The sequence below is a fragment of the Zonotrichia albicollis genome, chromosome 1 (assembly GCF_047830755.1).
Source record: "Zonotrichia albicollis isolate bZonAlb1 chromosome 1, bZonAlb1.hap1, whole genome shotgun sequence".
In the NCBI taxonomy this organism is placed as follows: domain Eukaryota; kingdom Metazoa; phylum Chordata; class Aves; order Passeriformes; family Passerellidae; genus Zonotrichia; species Zonotrichia albicollis.
Window position 1 is genome coordinate 67,715,592 of NC_133819.1, and position 15,356 is coordinate 67,730,947.

A 15,356-nucleotide genomic window follows, 5' to 3' on the forward strand; every position below is an offset into this window, starting at 1 on the left:
CATTTTATTTGGTCATTTATATCCATGGATCACAACATGTTGCTGTTAAGTGCTTGGGAAGTACTTTTTTCTTCCTGCAGCACATTAATAGCAGTATCCTTTGTTAATTGTGCTGAGCTAAATTGCATAAAAGTGCCTGTCTGTATTTACATCAGGTAACATTTGCTTCTGGGGCATGGGATTTTTTCCAAAGTCAAAGCCTAGCAAAGTTACTATGGTGGTTTTTTATTCTCTCGATATTTTTTGTTTATTTTTTATTGGTTGTTTTGGGGATTTTTTGTTAGTTTGGTTTTTGTTTTGTTTTGAAGTCCCAGGTAAAATGTCTTTATCTGAGAATTGAGTAATATAACCCCTAAGTCCTCTCCTAAACTCAAAGACCACCGTGATGGCCAGAGGAGGATTTACCATGGGGCAGGGATTTGAAGGTACTAAGGATATCTGGATATCTACTCCCACTTCATAGCCTAGGCCAGTACGACAAGATGAAAGTGCAAGTGGGAATAAGTTAATCACACCTTTTGGAGGGAGAGGGTGACTTTCCTTCTGTACAAGGAAGCTGTAATAGGTCATGGTTAGACACTGAACTGTGAAATATTAGGTAAGAGAGAGCTACCTGAGGTCTGACAGCTAACTCTTATCTGTGTAAATAGTAGCTTCTTATCTTCTTCAAGTCTGTGGGCTCCCTGAAATAATGCAGTAGAATTTTGGATGAATGTTATTTTGAAGCTAATGCCAACTTCCCTTTCACAGCAACCCATGAAATGTCATTCAAAAACAATTTCTTTGGAGCCATCTTTCTCTGTTGACTATCCAGGAAGGCTAGAACCATGTATCTGCTATAATAGGTGCACATGCTGAGTATCTCATGTTAAGTGGGCACAGATAGAGGTAGGAGCTAGTATGGCATTGCCAAGACAGGATTCATAAATGCTGAATATTGACACTTACTATCATAGATGAGTGAGAAGTAGAATATAGAGCTGTTGTCATTTTTTGTTAAAAGGGTGTTTGTGACAAAATGTTAAGCATATTACAGAAAAATTTTTAATATTTCAAGGGTTCCCATTACATGCCCTGATAACATCAACACCTAACATGTCTTTTCTAGATGTTGGTTCTTCTAAGGATATGAACAGAGCCCTGGCTTAAAAATTTTGTTCAACTTCTACATTAGTAGAATCTACTTTGAAATTTATTTTGTTCATTTACCCAACATTAGTTATGCAAAGCAACTTAAAATACTCAAAATAGTTAAAACTTAAGCGGCCTACATGAACAAAAGGGTTTTAAAATAATGCTTAGTGGTGTTTGACATTTGCTTTTGTTTACTTTTAATTTTTTTCTGATTTCGTTTCCTTGCCAACATTTGGATGTTTCCACCTTTAGAGTGTGTCTCAAAACTCAATTTTTAGTTGTGCAGGTAGACAGGTATTCCTTTTCCCCTCTTCCCATCACTAATGTTTATCTAGATCTAAAACTAGCATGTTGAATTTTTATTCAAAACATTTACGTGGAGTTTGACACAGATCCAGTGGCAAATAGTGCATTTTAGAGCCCACATTTTCAATTCAAGATCGCCTCTTACAAATACCCTGAAATTATGCAGTTACAGAAGTAGCCTGATTTGGAAATTACTGAATTACCACAATCTTTATCAAAGCAAGGTTCAAAGGGCATAATTTTGCATCATCATCAGATCTGACTGGATATATGAAAGAGAAAATACTATAATTGACTGAGGACTAAAAAAAAAAAAAAAAAATTAAAAAATTCTGAGTTTACCTGAACTACAAGCTGATCTCCAAATTATACACGCACTTTGAATTAGGTGAAAAATTTTTTTTGCTTATTTTTATTCATGAGACAACAGAAATTTTCCTTGATGAGCTCAGTTTCTGGTACTGTATATATTGCAAAATATTTTAATGAAAAACTTGTTTCAGAAGTCACATCACTAAATAATTGGTCTTCTGTGATGGAACGTTGTTAGTAATGTTTACACTAAAATCACTATCTGCACTCAAAATGATGGAAAGAAAAAAAGCTTCATTTTGAAATGCCCAGATACTTTCTGCAGGATGACATATAAACTAGGATTTGTACTGTACTGGACGTTTAATTTGAAGCTTCAACAGTGCCTGTATTTTTTTCTCCACCAAAACTCATCCCAGCAGGCACCTTTTCCCCAGCCTTTCTCTCATATGAAGCCTAATTTCTCTTTTCAAAGCCCCCAGTTATGCATGCACCACAAGTAATACCTCTGGAAACTCATGAAGTATTTCTCATAAATATTGTTAGTCTTGGTCAAACTGTTACAAGCAAGTGGCATTCTGCTCATTTTTGAGGTTTGACAGAACCTCTGTGATTCCTTCAGCTCTTTATTTATCACCTTTCTAGGGCATACCCAGGATAAAATTTTAGCTCCTATTTTCAGATCTTCTACCTCAGAAGGAGTCTTTTGTTTGATGTCCGTCTTCTAAAACAAACTGAGTATTGAAAATAAGATGTTCAATATTGTTCATATTTAAGGTTTCAAATTCAACACCCTTTCTGCATTTGTGGAGAAATGTTGGGAAGCGAATTTTGTCCTTTTGTGACATCAAAAGACATTTCTGTCAGAACAAAGCTTCAGAATAATGTCTAAGCAAAGATGGCATCAGACTAACCAAGGAGCTTATTACAGATTCAGAATTTATTAAAATGTTCCTTCAATATCAAAATACTAAACAAAAAACCAGCTTCATTCTAATTTTATCATTGCCTTTGGAGAGGAGGCTTTACATTTGTTAAAATGTGTTTATATAAGTGAGAAATTGTTTCATTAGAGGATTGTATTTATGCTCACAACATTTCAGAAACAATTTTATGAAAACCAGTGAATCTTCATTGTAATATTTCCCCTTATACTGTAATGATGCTCTTTCCCTACTGAGGTGCTGTTTGCTTCCACATAAAATTTGTATGCAGATGCAAAAATATTTACCTAAACAAAGAGACAAACAAACCCCCAAAAAACAAATCAAAACAAAACAAAAAACCAATCCAAACCAAGAAAAGGCTGTTTTTCCTCACGGGTGCCACTTTAAAGGAAACAAAGTGATATTATAAAATGAAGATTGCTTGGGCCTCATTTTTTAATACAGGTAGGGCCCCAGAGGCAGAGCCTCATATGGTGGAAACTTCTTTCTGTGCTGGTCTTTTCCTTCTCTGAGCAGGACTGCATAAAAGATTGCATTGATTTTTCCAATTAGGATCAAAGTCAGGTTCTGGTTCTGAAATCCTCACAATTCAAACTCTTAAATTTTCCAGCTCTTGCCGTGCTACTTGATTTCCCATAGACCAGAGCATTACTAGGAAGGGAGTCTAAATAGGATCTTAATCTTATTTTCTGTCCCTACTGTGGTGATTTCTTTGTCTTCTGCTCCACTCTTGGATTGTACCACTCTATAACCCTTTCCTACTAACTTAAAAAGAGATTGCAGCTATCAGAAGGCACTGAACTTCTCTTCTTTGGCCCCATATAAATCAGAAGTAGTTCCCATCAAATTTGTGCAAGGTAATTTCCTAGCTGTGCAATTTCTTTTTGCCCATATTTTAAAAAAATCATTTAGACTCCCCATGCCCCCCAAACATAAATAATAAATATTCTGCAGTATCAGACCTATATGCATTTAGGGTGAAGCTGAGCAAGGGGATATACTTTAAATGTACATATCAAGTATTAATGGGCCAGTTACCAGGGCCAGACTAAATAACTGGGCTGACATGAAATCTTCAACACAGAGTGGGGTCCCCACTGTTCAGTGGTGTCGCCCCAAACATTGGTTACATTCTACAGGTTCACTCCTGTTGCACCACAGTACTTGTTACACAAGACATAACCAAAGATGGTAACTTCCAGGCTGAAGGCAGAGGGTAAAAAATAAGTTTTATTCTCCAAGGGTTTGGAAGCAGAAAGACACCCTCTAAATGCTGATTTTAAAGGCCATGCTATTACGCTCTGCTATTGCCCTGAGAAGGCTGATGTGGAGAAAGGTAACAGAGTAGCAATAATGCTTTTGTTTCCAACCTCTTTCCATGGTATTTTAAAAACTCAGGTCCCAGAAGAGTTCAGGGATTTTGTACCAGTAACCCTTTCTTTGTATCCTTTATCAGGCATGATCCGTGTGGTATCTAAACTGTTTGGTTGGGACTTAATATGACCCAGAAATGACTGCTCTCAGCATTGTCAAGGTCTGCAAATAATCTTCATATCACCTCGATTTTCCAAATCCGGACATTGGTTTTGTCATGCCCATTCCACAATGGTGGGAAAAAATGCCACCCTATTTTTCCTATTTGTCTTATATGAATGTAGACATTTAAATTATTCTGCTGGACTTCTTATTAATAGCTGATCACAGATTTATAACTTTGGGTTAAGAATCTTATTGCCTTTTCCATGCTCTGGTGTAATCATATTTTCCTGCTTTTATGCGTATGTTTCTTGACTTCCAAATAAATCCATTAACAGAGAGCCTACATCTGCCACTGTGCCTTTGTCACAGCTATGATACCTGTCTCTGATCATTCTTTCTTGGTGCTGTTTTCTCCTCCTCAAATTGTTCATTTTTATCATGAATGATATTATGTTCCCCTGTCAGGGAACAAAATGTATTTTGAGTCAATTTACTAAAATAGTCACTGCTAAGTGTTATATCTGGACAAAGTTGACACCTTTGACATTTTCTAAAATGGCAAAAATAACTGTATTTAAGGTATGATTTATGGGTACTCTATGTCAAAGGAATTTCTATGCTATTACAGTTTCTGATGCAGCAGTCCCACCTCTTTCAATGGAGAAATTGCTGATAGTGCAGCTAATTAATGCATTATTAGGATTCTGTGGTCAATTATAAAAAGTTATACAAAAGTAAAATGCAATTTAATAATAAAGAATGGTGTGGTTCTCGTTTCTCTCTCAGAACTGCTTTGTTTTTAGCATGTGGAAGAAAATTTCTACACAGCTCAGTTTTATAAGACACATTCCCTTCCCCCCAACCACTAAGTAGGAGCAACTCCTATGATTAAAAAGTAGACTGGAGTCTTTAAATGTCTTTCTGATTGCTGGCCTCTATTAAAAACTTCTTAAAATAATAGATAGGTTTAATTCCTCAAGCCAAAGAAAAATTGTATCATCTTAAGTATTTTCCATATTTATTATATTGATGAGATTTGGCTACTGAGAAAAAAAGGAAGTAAAATCTCTTGTATTGCAAGTTTTAAATGTACCAGGCTAAGGTTTACTTAATTAGAACCTCCAGGCAATAAAGGAGCCCTTTTTTAAATTCTGTGAATCTTAATATGCTAAATAATGCAAAGCTTCAACTCTTCAAGCATGAGACACACATCTGGCAGCTTAACATTTAAATTACAGAAAAAAAACCACTTCAGTAGTAATTTTCATGAAGAAAAGAATGGGAAATGTATTACAACTAAATTTAATTTCTTTTTAGATTTTTCATCCTGTCTAATTGCAGGCATTTCCCATATCCTCTTTTATTTATTTATTTTCATACAGATTTTTTCTGTACTTTTTATTGATCTTTAATTTGAGCAGCTTCTAACTGTTACAGCTATTGAAGAATTACATTGTGTTTTTACTTAGCAAAAATTGTTCAGAGAAATCTATGAGGAATTAAAGTAATGAGCTCACTGGTATACAAAGAAAAGAGCATTCAGAGCCTTACAAATAAAATGTAAAAAGAGCACGTCATGATTAAATAACAGACTTGAGATCCTTCTCCCTCCCATTTCTTAAATGAGGAGTATTATTGTTTTCTTTATTCTTTTTATTGTCCTTTATTTTTTTTGCCAAGATAATTACTACTTTATTCATTTGACTCCAAAAACATTGTTAAAGTATTCATCATTTCAGCAAGGCTGTTTGGAAACCCATTTTTGTGCACTGGGAAAAAAAAAATGAAGAAGAAAAATTAAACAAAGAAAACCACAAGAACCATCTTTACAAAGGTATATTTATATTTTAATGTGTTTTTTTAGGTCCATACAGGTAACCCATATACAAAATATGTAGAGACAGTTTGAACAGGTTATACTGCATGTGTGCACACACGTGACATAGCCAGCCAGCAGTATTTTAAGCTGTCTTGCTGATTTCAGTAGGCCTCTCCTTTCACCCCAGATGATGTAAATATCTGTAAATTCCTCATTCCTCGACATAGATACACCTGTACATGAGTCTATATATATGTAAAAAGTAAGAAATATATCCATAGGTGTGTACACAAACACAGACTTAAAACTGTGATATGGTATGTGCATATATTGTGTATCAACCACTGTAACACCTAAGAGCAGATCCTTCCTGTACTGTGATTTTAAATAAACTTGACTGTCTTTTACTGTGTGTAACTCAACATATCTTAAAAAGAAAATAATAGAAATAATTGTTAAGTGTGTTTTTGGGTTATTCTCCATGTGCTGCACATTGAAACATGTAATACAGACTTTTATTTTTGCCACACCACTACTTACTATGATGTGGGAGTAATTTTTGTTCATTCCACAGATCACAGCTCCAGTGCTTTTCAGGAGCTTGAGGGATGCGTGACTTGTGTTTTCTAAGAAAAGTTTATTCTAGTACTCTGTGTCCCTGTGCCTCATTCTTGATCCACAACTATGCCCCTATAAAAAAATTCACCTCCTTCTGTCTTCTGAAGAACACTTCCCAGGGTGTTTAAAATACCCTCCTGTGCCACTCTTGTCATGTCTATTATTTCTTTATTTCTAATTTTCCCCCTCTTTATTTCTAATTTTTCATCTAGGCAATTGTTATTTCCAACACCACAGCATCTGAGGTCTTCTCTGCATTTATCTCACTAACACTTGCAGAATGTAGGAGAGAAATAGCCACCCATTTGTAACTCAGATGAAGGGGAGAAATGATCGGCCTGGAGTTAGTCAGCATCTTTTTGGGAGAGGGACCAAAACCCAGCTGAGTCCTTTCCAGAGGTTTACCTTGTGCACAAATATAAAATTAATTTAGAATTGGTTTTATTTGTGGTTTTTTTCCTTACAGAGGATTACCAAGATTGCCGTGGCAATGCAGACAAGCACTGTGGCTCGTTTTGGCTGAAGGAGGTCCAAGAAGGACATCACAAGGTACTGGTTTTGATGTGAACATCATCATCTCCCTTAAAGCTCACAGAGAAGCCACTGGAGCTTGTGTCATTTGAGAACGATTTGTGGTCTTGCTTGCTCTGGTTGTTGTGTTTCTTTAATCTATCCCTGTGAATTTTTTAATAGCCACAATAAGGCTTCACATGACCAGGTGTATTGCTGTCTCCTGTATAGTTAATCTCTCTAGCAATGAAACTTCAAAGGAGGAAAGACCACCAAGCAATCAAACAACAGAAGCTTGATCAAGCTGCAGGATGATATAACTTCAGTAATGTGTAAACATGACATATGTTTCATATGCATCCATAAACTTCAAGCTCTCGTGTACTTGTGCAGAGGACCATCAGAAAATTTTAGTATCTGTATTTGTAGTATCCTGGCCAAGGACACCATCAATTTTTGAACAGATATTGTGTCCTCAGTACAAGTAACCATGGAATTTTGTCTGCCATATGATAACACTTTCAGGGTTAGATGCTACAGAAACTTTCAGATTTAATGTAGATCCTGAGAAACAACACACGAAGAAGATTTTGTATTCCTGAAAATTGCTTCCCTCTGCACTGTATTATTAAATTAGGTATTTCCAATGATAGTTGCAATTTTTTCTCAGTAAGTGTTACTCCATTTCTATCCTTAAATCAGTATGGCTGCAGTGAATGAACTTAAAGAATGAACATTCAAATTAATAATTCTGGTTAATTGTCTCACCCTGTTCTAGACACACTCTGAAGCATTTTTAATCCTTTTAATTGCCCATAACAAAAAATCGCCACAGTACTCAGTACCCAAAAACTTGTACAGTGTAGCACAAATACTCAATAGCTGGGGATTATAATTACAACTTTCAACTTTAGTAGAGTGATGATCTACATTTGTGAGCAAAACCAGATTGGCCAGCTGGATATTCCCTTGTCTTTCGATGTCTAAGTTTCCATGTGATTTATTTTTCCAGGAAGATAAAGGTAACTTGAAGAAAACAGAGTTTCATGTAAGTTTAGCTGCAGACTGAGGTGTGCATGTGTGAGTATGTTCAGCCTTATATCTAGAGGAGGGATGATTTAAGGAGCAATGGAGTGGGTGTAATGGGCAAAGCAACCCAGCCCAACCCATGGGAGTGGCAGAGTGAAATGCATTTCCTACAATCCCATAATAGCACAATGCCTTTGAACAAAATGCCGTAGTCTTATAGGAACTTCAGTTGTGGGCGGCTCTCAAAGCCACATTAAAGTGACCTGGTTTCAGTGAGGTGCATAAACCCATGGGCAATTCAGCACTGTCTAGCCCCTTTGGTCTCACTGAAATGACTCACAAGCTTACAGTTATTGACATGTTTGAATAGATTCCTGAACTGAGCCTCTTATGGGAATCCTTCTGCACAAAAGAAATGTGAGCATGTGAAATCTCCTTTCAGAGGTTGTGAGAGCCCCTCATTTTTAATGGGGTGAATGAATCCTAATGTTCAGAAAAAATCTTGTTTTAGCATGTTCAAGATTTAGGCATTTGGCCTGATTTATATAATTTGGGCCTAACTGTATCTCTGGAAAGCATCTTCTAAAATGACTTTACCTAACAACTGTATATAGGAAATAATGACAAACTAATGCAAAGAACATACTTAAAGAAAAAGACAGACGTTCAAGTTCATGTTTATTCTCCTCAAAGTCCCTTTTCTTTTTGTAAACAGATATTTTATTTTATTTTAAAAAAATATTTAATTTTTTATTTTTCATTTTTATTTTAAAAATGTTTTATTATTTTTATGTTTATTTTATATTTATTTTTAAAATTTCTTAATTATTTTATTTTATTTTATTTTATTTTATTTTATTTTATTTTATTTTATTTTGAAAAGGAATGAGAAATTCTTTGAATCTGACCTCAAGTTTTTGGGGAATATAGATTTCTCTACTTTGCCCTCCCTACCCCAAATTCATGCTAAAGAGTTGCAAAACTCTCCCTCTAAGTGTATTCTGAGTGATGGGCATTAGCAACAATTAAGCTTTTTTTACAATGAGTGTGCAAATCACTGCATGTATTCAGATATTGGATGGTAACAATAAAAGAGAGAATGCTCACAGTCTGTGACTTCTGAGAGAAGGAAAACATATTCTGTGGTTATAATGCCAACCTCATGCAGATGACTGAGTTCCTTCCTTTTGTACCTCAGACATGAAAACACAATCTCAGAGAAATTAACTCATAATACTCTTTAACACCTTTGGGATTTATGTCTTAAATAATGTCTTTACATGTACTTTGCACAGGAATAGTTTAATGGAGAAAATATCACTGCAAACAAGGCACCTTGCGCACACTATGGATTCTGAAACCTCGTCTTCTAGGAATAAAGATGGGCAGTTGTAGTTGAAATTCAAAATGTGCATGAGATCCATGATTCTGAATCCAAGACTCAGAATACAAATTCACTTTTTAAAGCAAAATAGTTTACAGAGTTAAAAAAACCCCAAACACAAAAACCAAAAACCAGCAAATCTAAGCAAAAAAACTTTGTAGTTTTCATAATTAGCAAAGCGTAAAGTGATGTGACTGCACCAATGCATCCATCCACTTTTCCTCTCTCGCCTTGTTCACTAAACGTTAGCAAACCCTTTGCAGAGTTTGGTATTGTGCCTGGGAAGGTATTAATAGATTTCACCATGGAAGTCACCTGCAGATATTTGTCTGGTAAATTATGACCTCATTGTGTTTCCTGGTGGAAGTGATATTTGGCTCTCTGTCCAGGGGCAATAATGCCAAACATCCAGGGAATCTGGTAGTCAGTTCAGAGAGGTGATGCCCGTGCTGAATCAGACCCTGTGCATGCAGAGGTGTTATTCCAGGGATGAGCCAAATCAGGATCCTCTACTTTGTAGAGTAGTTTAAATGAGCATAAGCTGGCACCAGCACTGAAGGATGAGGTACTGTCCCTCTCCTTTGTGCTGGCAGCTGGGGCAGAGTGGCCTGGATCAGTATGAGTCCAGCTGAGAGTTAACCCAGTTAATAAAAAAAAGGGAAAAAAAAAAAAGAATCCAAACAGTGCTAACTCAATTCCCAGGTCAGTTCCTTCCATACGGCTTACTTGCATCCAGATTTTTGCACTGCCAGAGTGTGATGTCCAAGACTGGAAAAATCAAGCAAGTGGAGGAAGAGTAGTGGCTGACTGCTGGTGTCACCATGTGCTTGCACCTCCTTGAGAGGGTTTGTCACAGCCCCATAGGAGCATAAATCAGCTCACAGAAAAATATTCTATGTGCAGCTCCACGCCCCACCATTTTAGAAGGTTAAAAATGTCCTTGGATGTGTCCAGAGGAGGGGAAATAGGGTGCTGGAAGGCATGTCCTGTCAGGAATGGCAGAGGACTTGTCTTGCTTGGAGAAAAGCAGATTTAGGGGAACTTTGTTCTCTTCAGCCTACTGGGGAGAGAAGGTGGAAAGGGAGGTGCTGAGATCTTCTCGCTCATATCCAGCAACAGGATATATGTGAATGTTTCAAAGATGCACCAGGGGAGGTTCAGACTGGACAGCAGGAAGCAATTCTTTACTGAGAGGGTGGCCAAAAGCCTGGAACAGGCTTCCTGGAGAGGTGGTTGATGCCCGCAGCCTGTCAGTGTTTAAGAGGCATTTGGACAGTGTCCTTAACAGCATGCTGTAACTTTTGGTCAGCCCTGAATTGCACCACAGATGCTTGTTTTAGGTCCCTTCCAATTGAAATAGACTAGTCTATTCAGTGTTTTGAATACATGCTCAAAGCAGCTTTGCCACTGCTGTTTCCATGTTTGTTATAGAATAAAAACAAAGCTAGAATTCAAAACAGAGAAAGTGGCACCTCTTACTTTGCTAGCTGTGTCCTGCTAATTGCCTTAGTATTCTAACTTGTTTCTTATTTTCATTTAAAGGTCAGCAGGAATAACCCACCTGACCAATGCTGCGAATTAAAATCGGGTTCAGAGAACAATGCAAGCCAAGAAGAAGGGAAAACATCTGAAGAGAGCAATTTTTATTTGGAAGACTTGGAGAAATATACATTTTCTGTGTGGTAAGTTATCTCAGCATCAAACAGTTTCACAACCCGAAAGTTTGCCTAGCCATGTGTGCATTACAGAGGCTTCTACCTTTAGATGAAAGTTTTTGGGCTAAAAAAACCCCAAAAAACAAAACACAAAACCCATGGTATTTTCTTGGACTTCTTAGTATTATTTATGATTGAAGTTGAATTAGAAAAATTAGAAGAACTTTTTGCCTGAGAATGCAATTTTGGCAGTGCTACATTGTTTTGAGAAGCTGTGTCAGGGGAATAAAGGCAAAAGATTTTCAGCATAATCTTTTCAGCATTTTAGGAGCAATACCCTACCTTTTTTGGATGTTACTTTAAATATTATTATTGTTCTCTGTTATAAAATGCACATATGGGGAATGACTTAAAATGAACAGATAAATTAAAGTGAAATTAAAAAGACTACATCAAAATGAAATCTTTTCATTTACTTATAATTATATATCCTGGAATATCATCTTCTAGGTAATTGCAAAAGTTGGACAGTTATTGGTAATTAGTAAAAAACAATGAAGACCCAATCCTTTACTAAATGAAATGATCTGATAATCTTTCATATAGCTCCCTATTGTGCTTTGAACATTCAAAATCCAGCTGTAATGTACATTTCTGGAACCCATCATCTTCTCCAAATCAGCCCCTAGAGTTTCAAATTAAGCATCCAGAAAACAAACATCAGAGTAGGGTGTACGTCTATGAAAATTTAATTTTAAATCACTTCCCTATCAAAACATGAGACAGGATTATCTCACCAGCAAGCCAAGCAGCCCTCACCATCTCTAGTGCTGTCTATGCCCTGCTCTCGTTGGCCTTGGTGCCTTTAAAATTGGCAGGAAGTCAGGCAAAGACCTTACAGACACAAAGTGCATTTTCACTGTGGTAATCTGGACTCAGCCCTAGAGATGATTAACCCTGAGTATTAGAGAAGGCATAAATCAGGCAGGAGAATAGCACACACTCATATAATTAGGCTTTCATAATTCTGCTGGATTAATTATGGTTATTTTGGACAATTAAGGACTCCCCCATCCTGGCCATAATATAAGAATAGATTTTAGAGCAGCAGTGCTCATCCAAATATCCTTGCCAGCTCCCACTGTTTCATTTTACCTACCTCAATTTTCAAATTAAATTAACCAAATTATTATCAATTATCTATCTCAAGTTGCTTGCTTTCTGCAGTGGTGAACTTCACTTTCTCTCTTCCATGTCTTGTACAGTTACAGTGATAGAATGGATATTTAATTGTATATGCCCTATCCATGGAAGTGTTCAAGGCCAGCTTGGATGGAGTCCTGGGCCTCCTGGTCTGGCAGAATATGTCCCTACCCATGGCAGAGGGTTTGGAACTAAGCAGCTTTTAGGGTCCCTGCTAACCCAAACCATTCTGTGATTCTGTCTAAAGTTAGCAACGTTCATCCTTTATTCTTTTCAAAGTTGTTCTGCTTAAAATGTTGGGAGAGGGGCTCAACTCCACACTTATCAACCTGGCCCCAGGCTTTGAGCTCCATGACTTTTCAAATTCCATAAGGTCTGGAGAAGCAGAGCAGAGAGGCACTTATCTCTGTTGGCATGCACCTCACCTTTTGATTTGGAGCATAAGAGAAAACATCTGCCCTTTCTTCCATTTTGTTTTCTGTTTCTCTTCTTTGTCCTTTCCTAGGGAGCCCAGCTGTCCCTGAGCCCCATGTCTGCAGGGACATTGACTTTGCCAGGATTCCCTGGGCAGGCAGAGTTATATCTGGGCACAGGAAGTTACAGGGCATGAACCAGATCTTCCTGGTACAAAACAAAAGCAACAAGGCATGTGTTAGGGTGCTGCCTGTCCTAGCTGAGGCCAGTATTTTGTAATTTCAATATGCCATTCTATTTACTGCATCCATCATCCTGTTGGAAATAAGGACCAGTACTTGCTTTATTTACATATTTGTTATGTTCAAGTCCTATGATGTTAGAACTAAACAGAATTTAGAGGGAATCTCTTTGCTTTCTGCTTCACTTGTGGTCATCCTATTTGTCAGAAAGGAAAAAAACTAGGAAAATTGAATTATTCCACTCTTGGTCAAGTAATATAGGTGTTACACATAGCATGTAGTGTAAAGAATCTATAATAATATAATATAATAATGTATTAATAATCTATTTTTTTACTATAGAATTAATTCAGGTAATTTACTTGGGAATCTGATACCTTGTGAGTTGTTAATTCCATTTGTTACTGTATCAGCATGATGTTTCCATTGTTACTCGTTTCTGTCTGTCTCCTCCTTTCCTTCTCTCCCACTTTCTCCATCAAAGGGCATCAACTCCTCTTTGTCTGTTTCCAGACCTTCCTCTCTACTACAATTGCTACCTTTTAAAAAATGCAATGCAAGATAATTAGCTACTACAAAAATTTTTAATAGCACTGTAGATCTGGGGGCAGCTTAGATCTCCATAAACTTCAGAGTTTTAGATGCTCCAAGATGCAATCTGAGCAATTTCCTTGATCTTTTATTGCAGCTGGTAAATCATTTATTGGGCTAGGTTATTTTACAAAATCCTCTTTAGAAACAAAATCCCATAAAATGTATTTATCATAAAGTACTGTATGACCAGCAGTCTTCAAAGCTGTGCATACCCTGTATTAATTAAAAGCTAGTGTTGTACTGTGACAAGTTAAAAGTATCCACTGTCTCAGTCTCTCTCTTTCCCCCCCACCCGCTGCCTCTCCCAATGATTTTTTTCTCTCTTCTTTTCCTTCTCTCATATGCTCTTCTCTTTTAAGGCTTGCCAAAGGGGAGATTGGTGAGTAAGAACAAGATATTCTTTTGTGATCACAAATATTTTTCTGATAATTGTAATTTTTTTTTCTTCCATTGCTAGAGCATGCTTGTCCTTTTCCATTCATATTAATTTGACAGTGGTGTCTCACATCCGTAGGCCCTAGTCAAACCTCCTTACAGTGGCCATTATACACTTAGGTAATAAAAAGATAATTTTGGCTGCAGAAGCCCACAGGCTTCAGCTTCCATCTCACAGGGTGCCTTTCCCTCTGTGCCCATGTACAGCCTTGCTCTGAGCAGCAGGCTTTTGCTTGGGTCCACTGAGTTGAGGGTGAGGGGGATGAGTCCAAAAGATGAGATGGGGCAAAGAGATTAAGACAACAGGCAGATGTGGTTGCACATTTCAGGGCCATTCCTGCTGCAGCCACAACCTGGTTGGTGCCAGGTGCTCACCAAGCGCTTTGCTGGCCCTCCTGGAGAGCCCACCCCAGCACCTTGCCTTGCACCACAGCATGGCTGAAGCTCCTTTATCTGAGATTTGTGCTCCTGGAGTTAAAAGCCCGTGTAATCTGCAGCAGAACATCAATACTATCTGTGACTATTGTCTAAATAATATGGCTGACATCTGTAACCTTGAGAGAAAAGGAGGAAATTTTGGAGGAATTTTGACCTTGCAGACCAAAACCTGCTCTCAGAAGCTCTCTAGCTCTCTTCTTCTGTTCCCTGAAAGAAAATTTGAGGGAAAAAATGTTCTTCATGACTGTCACTATAAAGCCAGATTTCCTGAACATGTATAAAAAAACAGATGTGAGAAATAATTTTAACGCTTCAGTGCTTTAACATTGCTTTTTATGTATAGTTCTGGAGGAGATGTGAAAAAATCCCAGATTTCAAAAACCACCATTTGTCTTAATACAAAAAAAAAAAAAAAAACAACAACAACAAAAAAAAGATAATGACATACACTTTCTGTGACTTTAGGAATCTTCAGACTTGAGTTTAAATATAAAAACTAGCAGTTTCAATTGCCAACAACTTATCATCAAACACCGCTCTCAAGGGTTAACATTACACACTAATATAAAAGTAACGATCATCCTTTGTCTCCATGCAATTAGCTTTTTAACAACGTGCCTGTAGCTCCTACCCAGGCTAAATGCTGCTTTGAAATATTTTCTCCTCTACTCCAAACGTGTTAAACTGACTCTGGCCAGCTTCTATAAAATCAATTAATTGTAGGGCACTGCCTTTTGTGGGGGAGTACCCAGTGCCCTGCACAGCAGTGCCAGGTGCTGCCCATGGTGGCTCAGCTGCAGCCTGGTCAGTGCAGCACCAGTGCAGGACCAGACAGCA

At 37.3% G+C, this 15,356-nt stretch overlaps 1 protein-coding gene across 4 annotated transcripts in view; it reads left to right on the forward strand.

Moving 5' to 3' along the window:
- The window catches only part of LOC102074332 (uncharacterized), a 180,475-nt gene that overhangs the window by 80,698 nt on the left and 84,421 nt on the right, over positions 1–15,356 (forward strand). For all 4 annotated transcript variants that reach the window (XM_074543834.1, XM_074543821.1, XM_074543811.1 and 1 more), the window contains 2 exons: positions 7,082–7,164; positions 11,081–11,220. In XM_074543834.1, the coding sequence (XP_074399935.1) occupies positions 7,082–7,164; positions 11,081–11,220 (223 nt within the window). The remainder of the gene's footprint in view (positions 1–7,081; positions 7,165–11,080; positions 11,221–15,356) is intronic.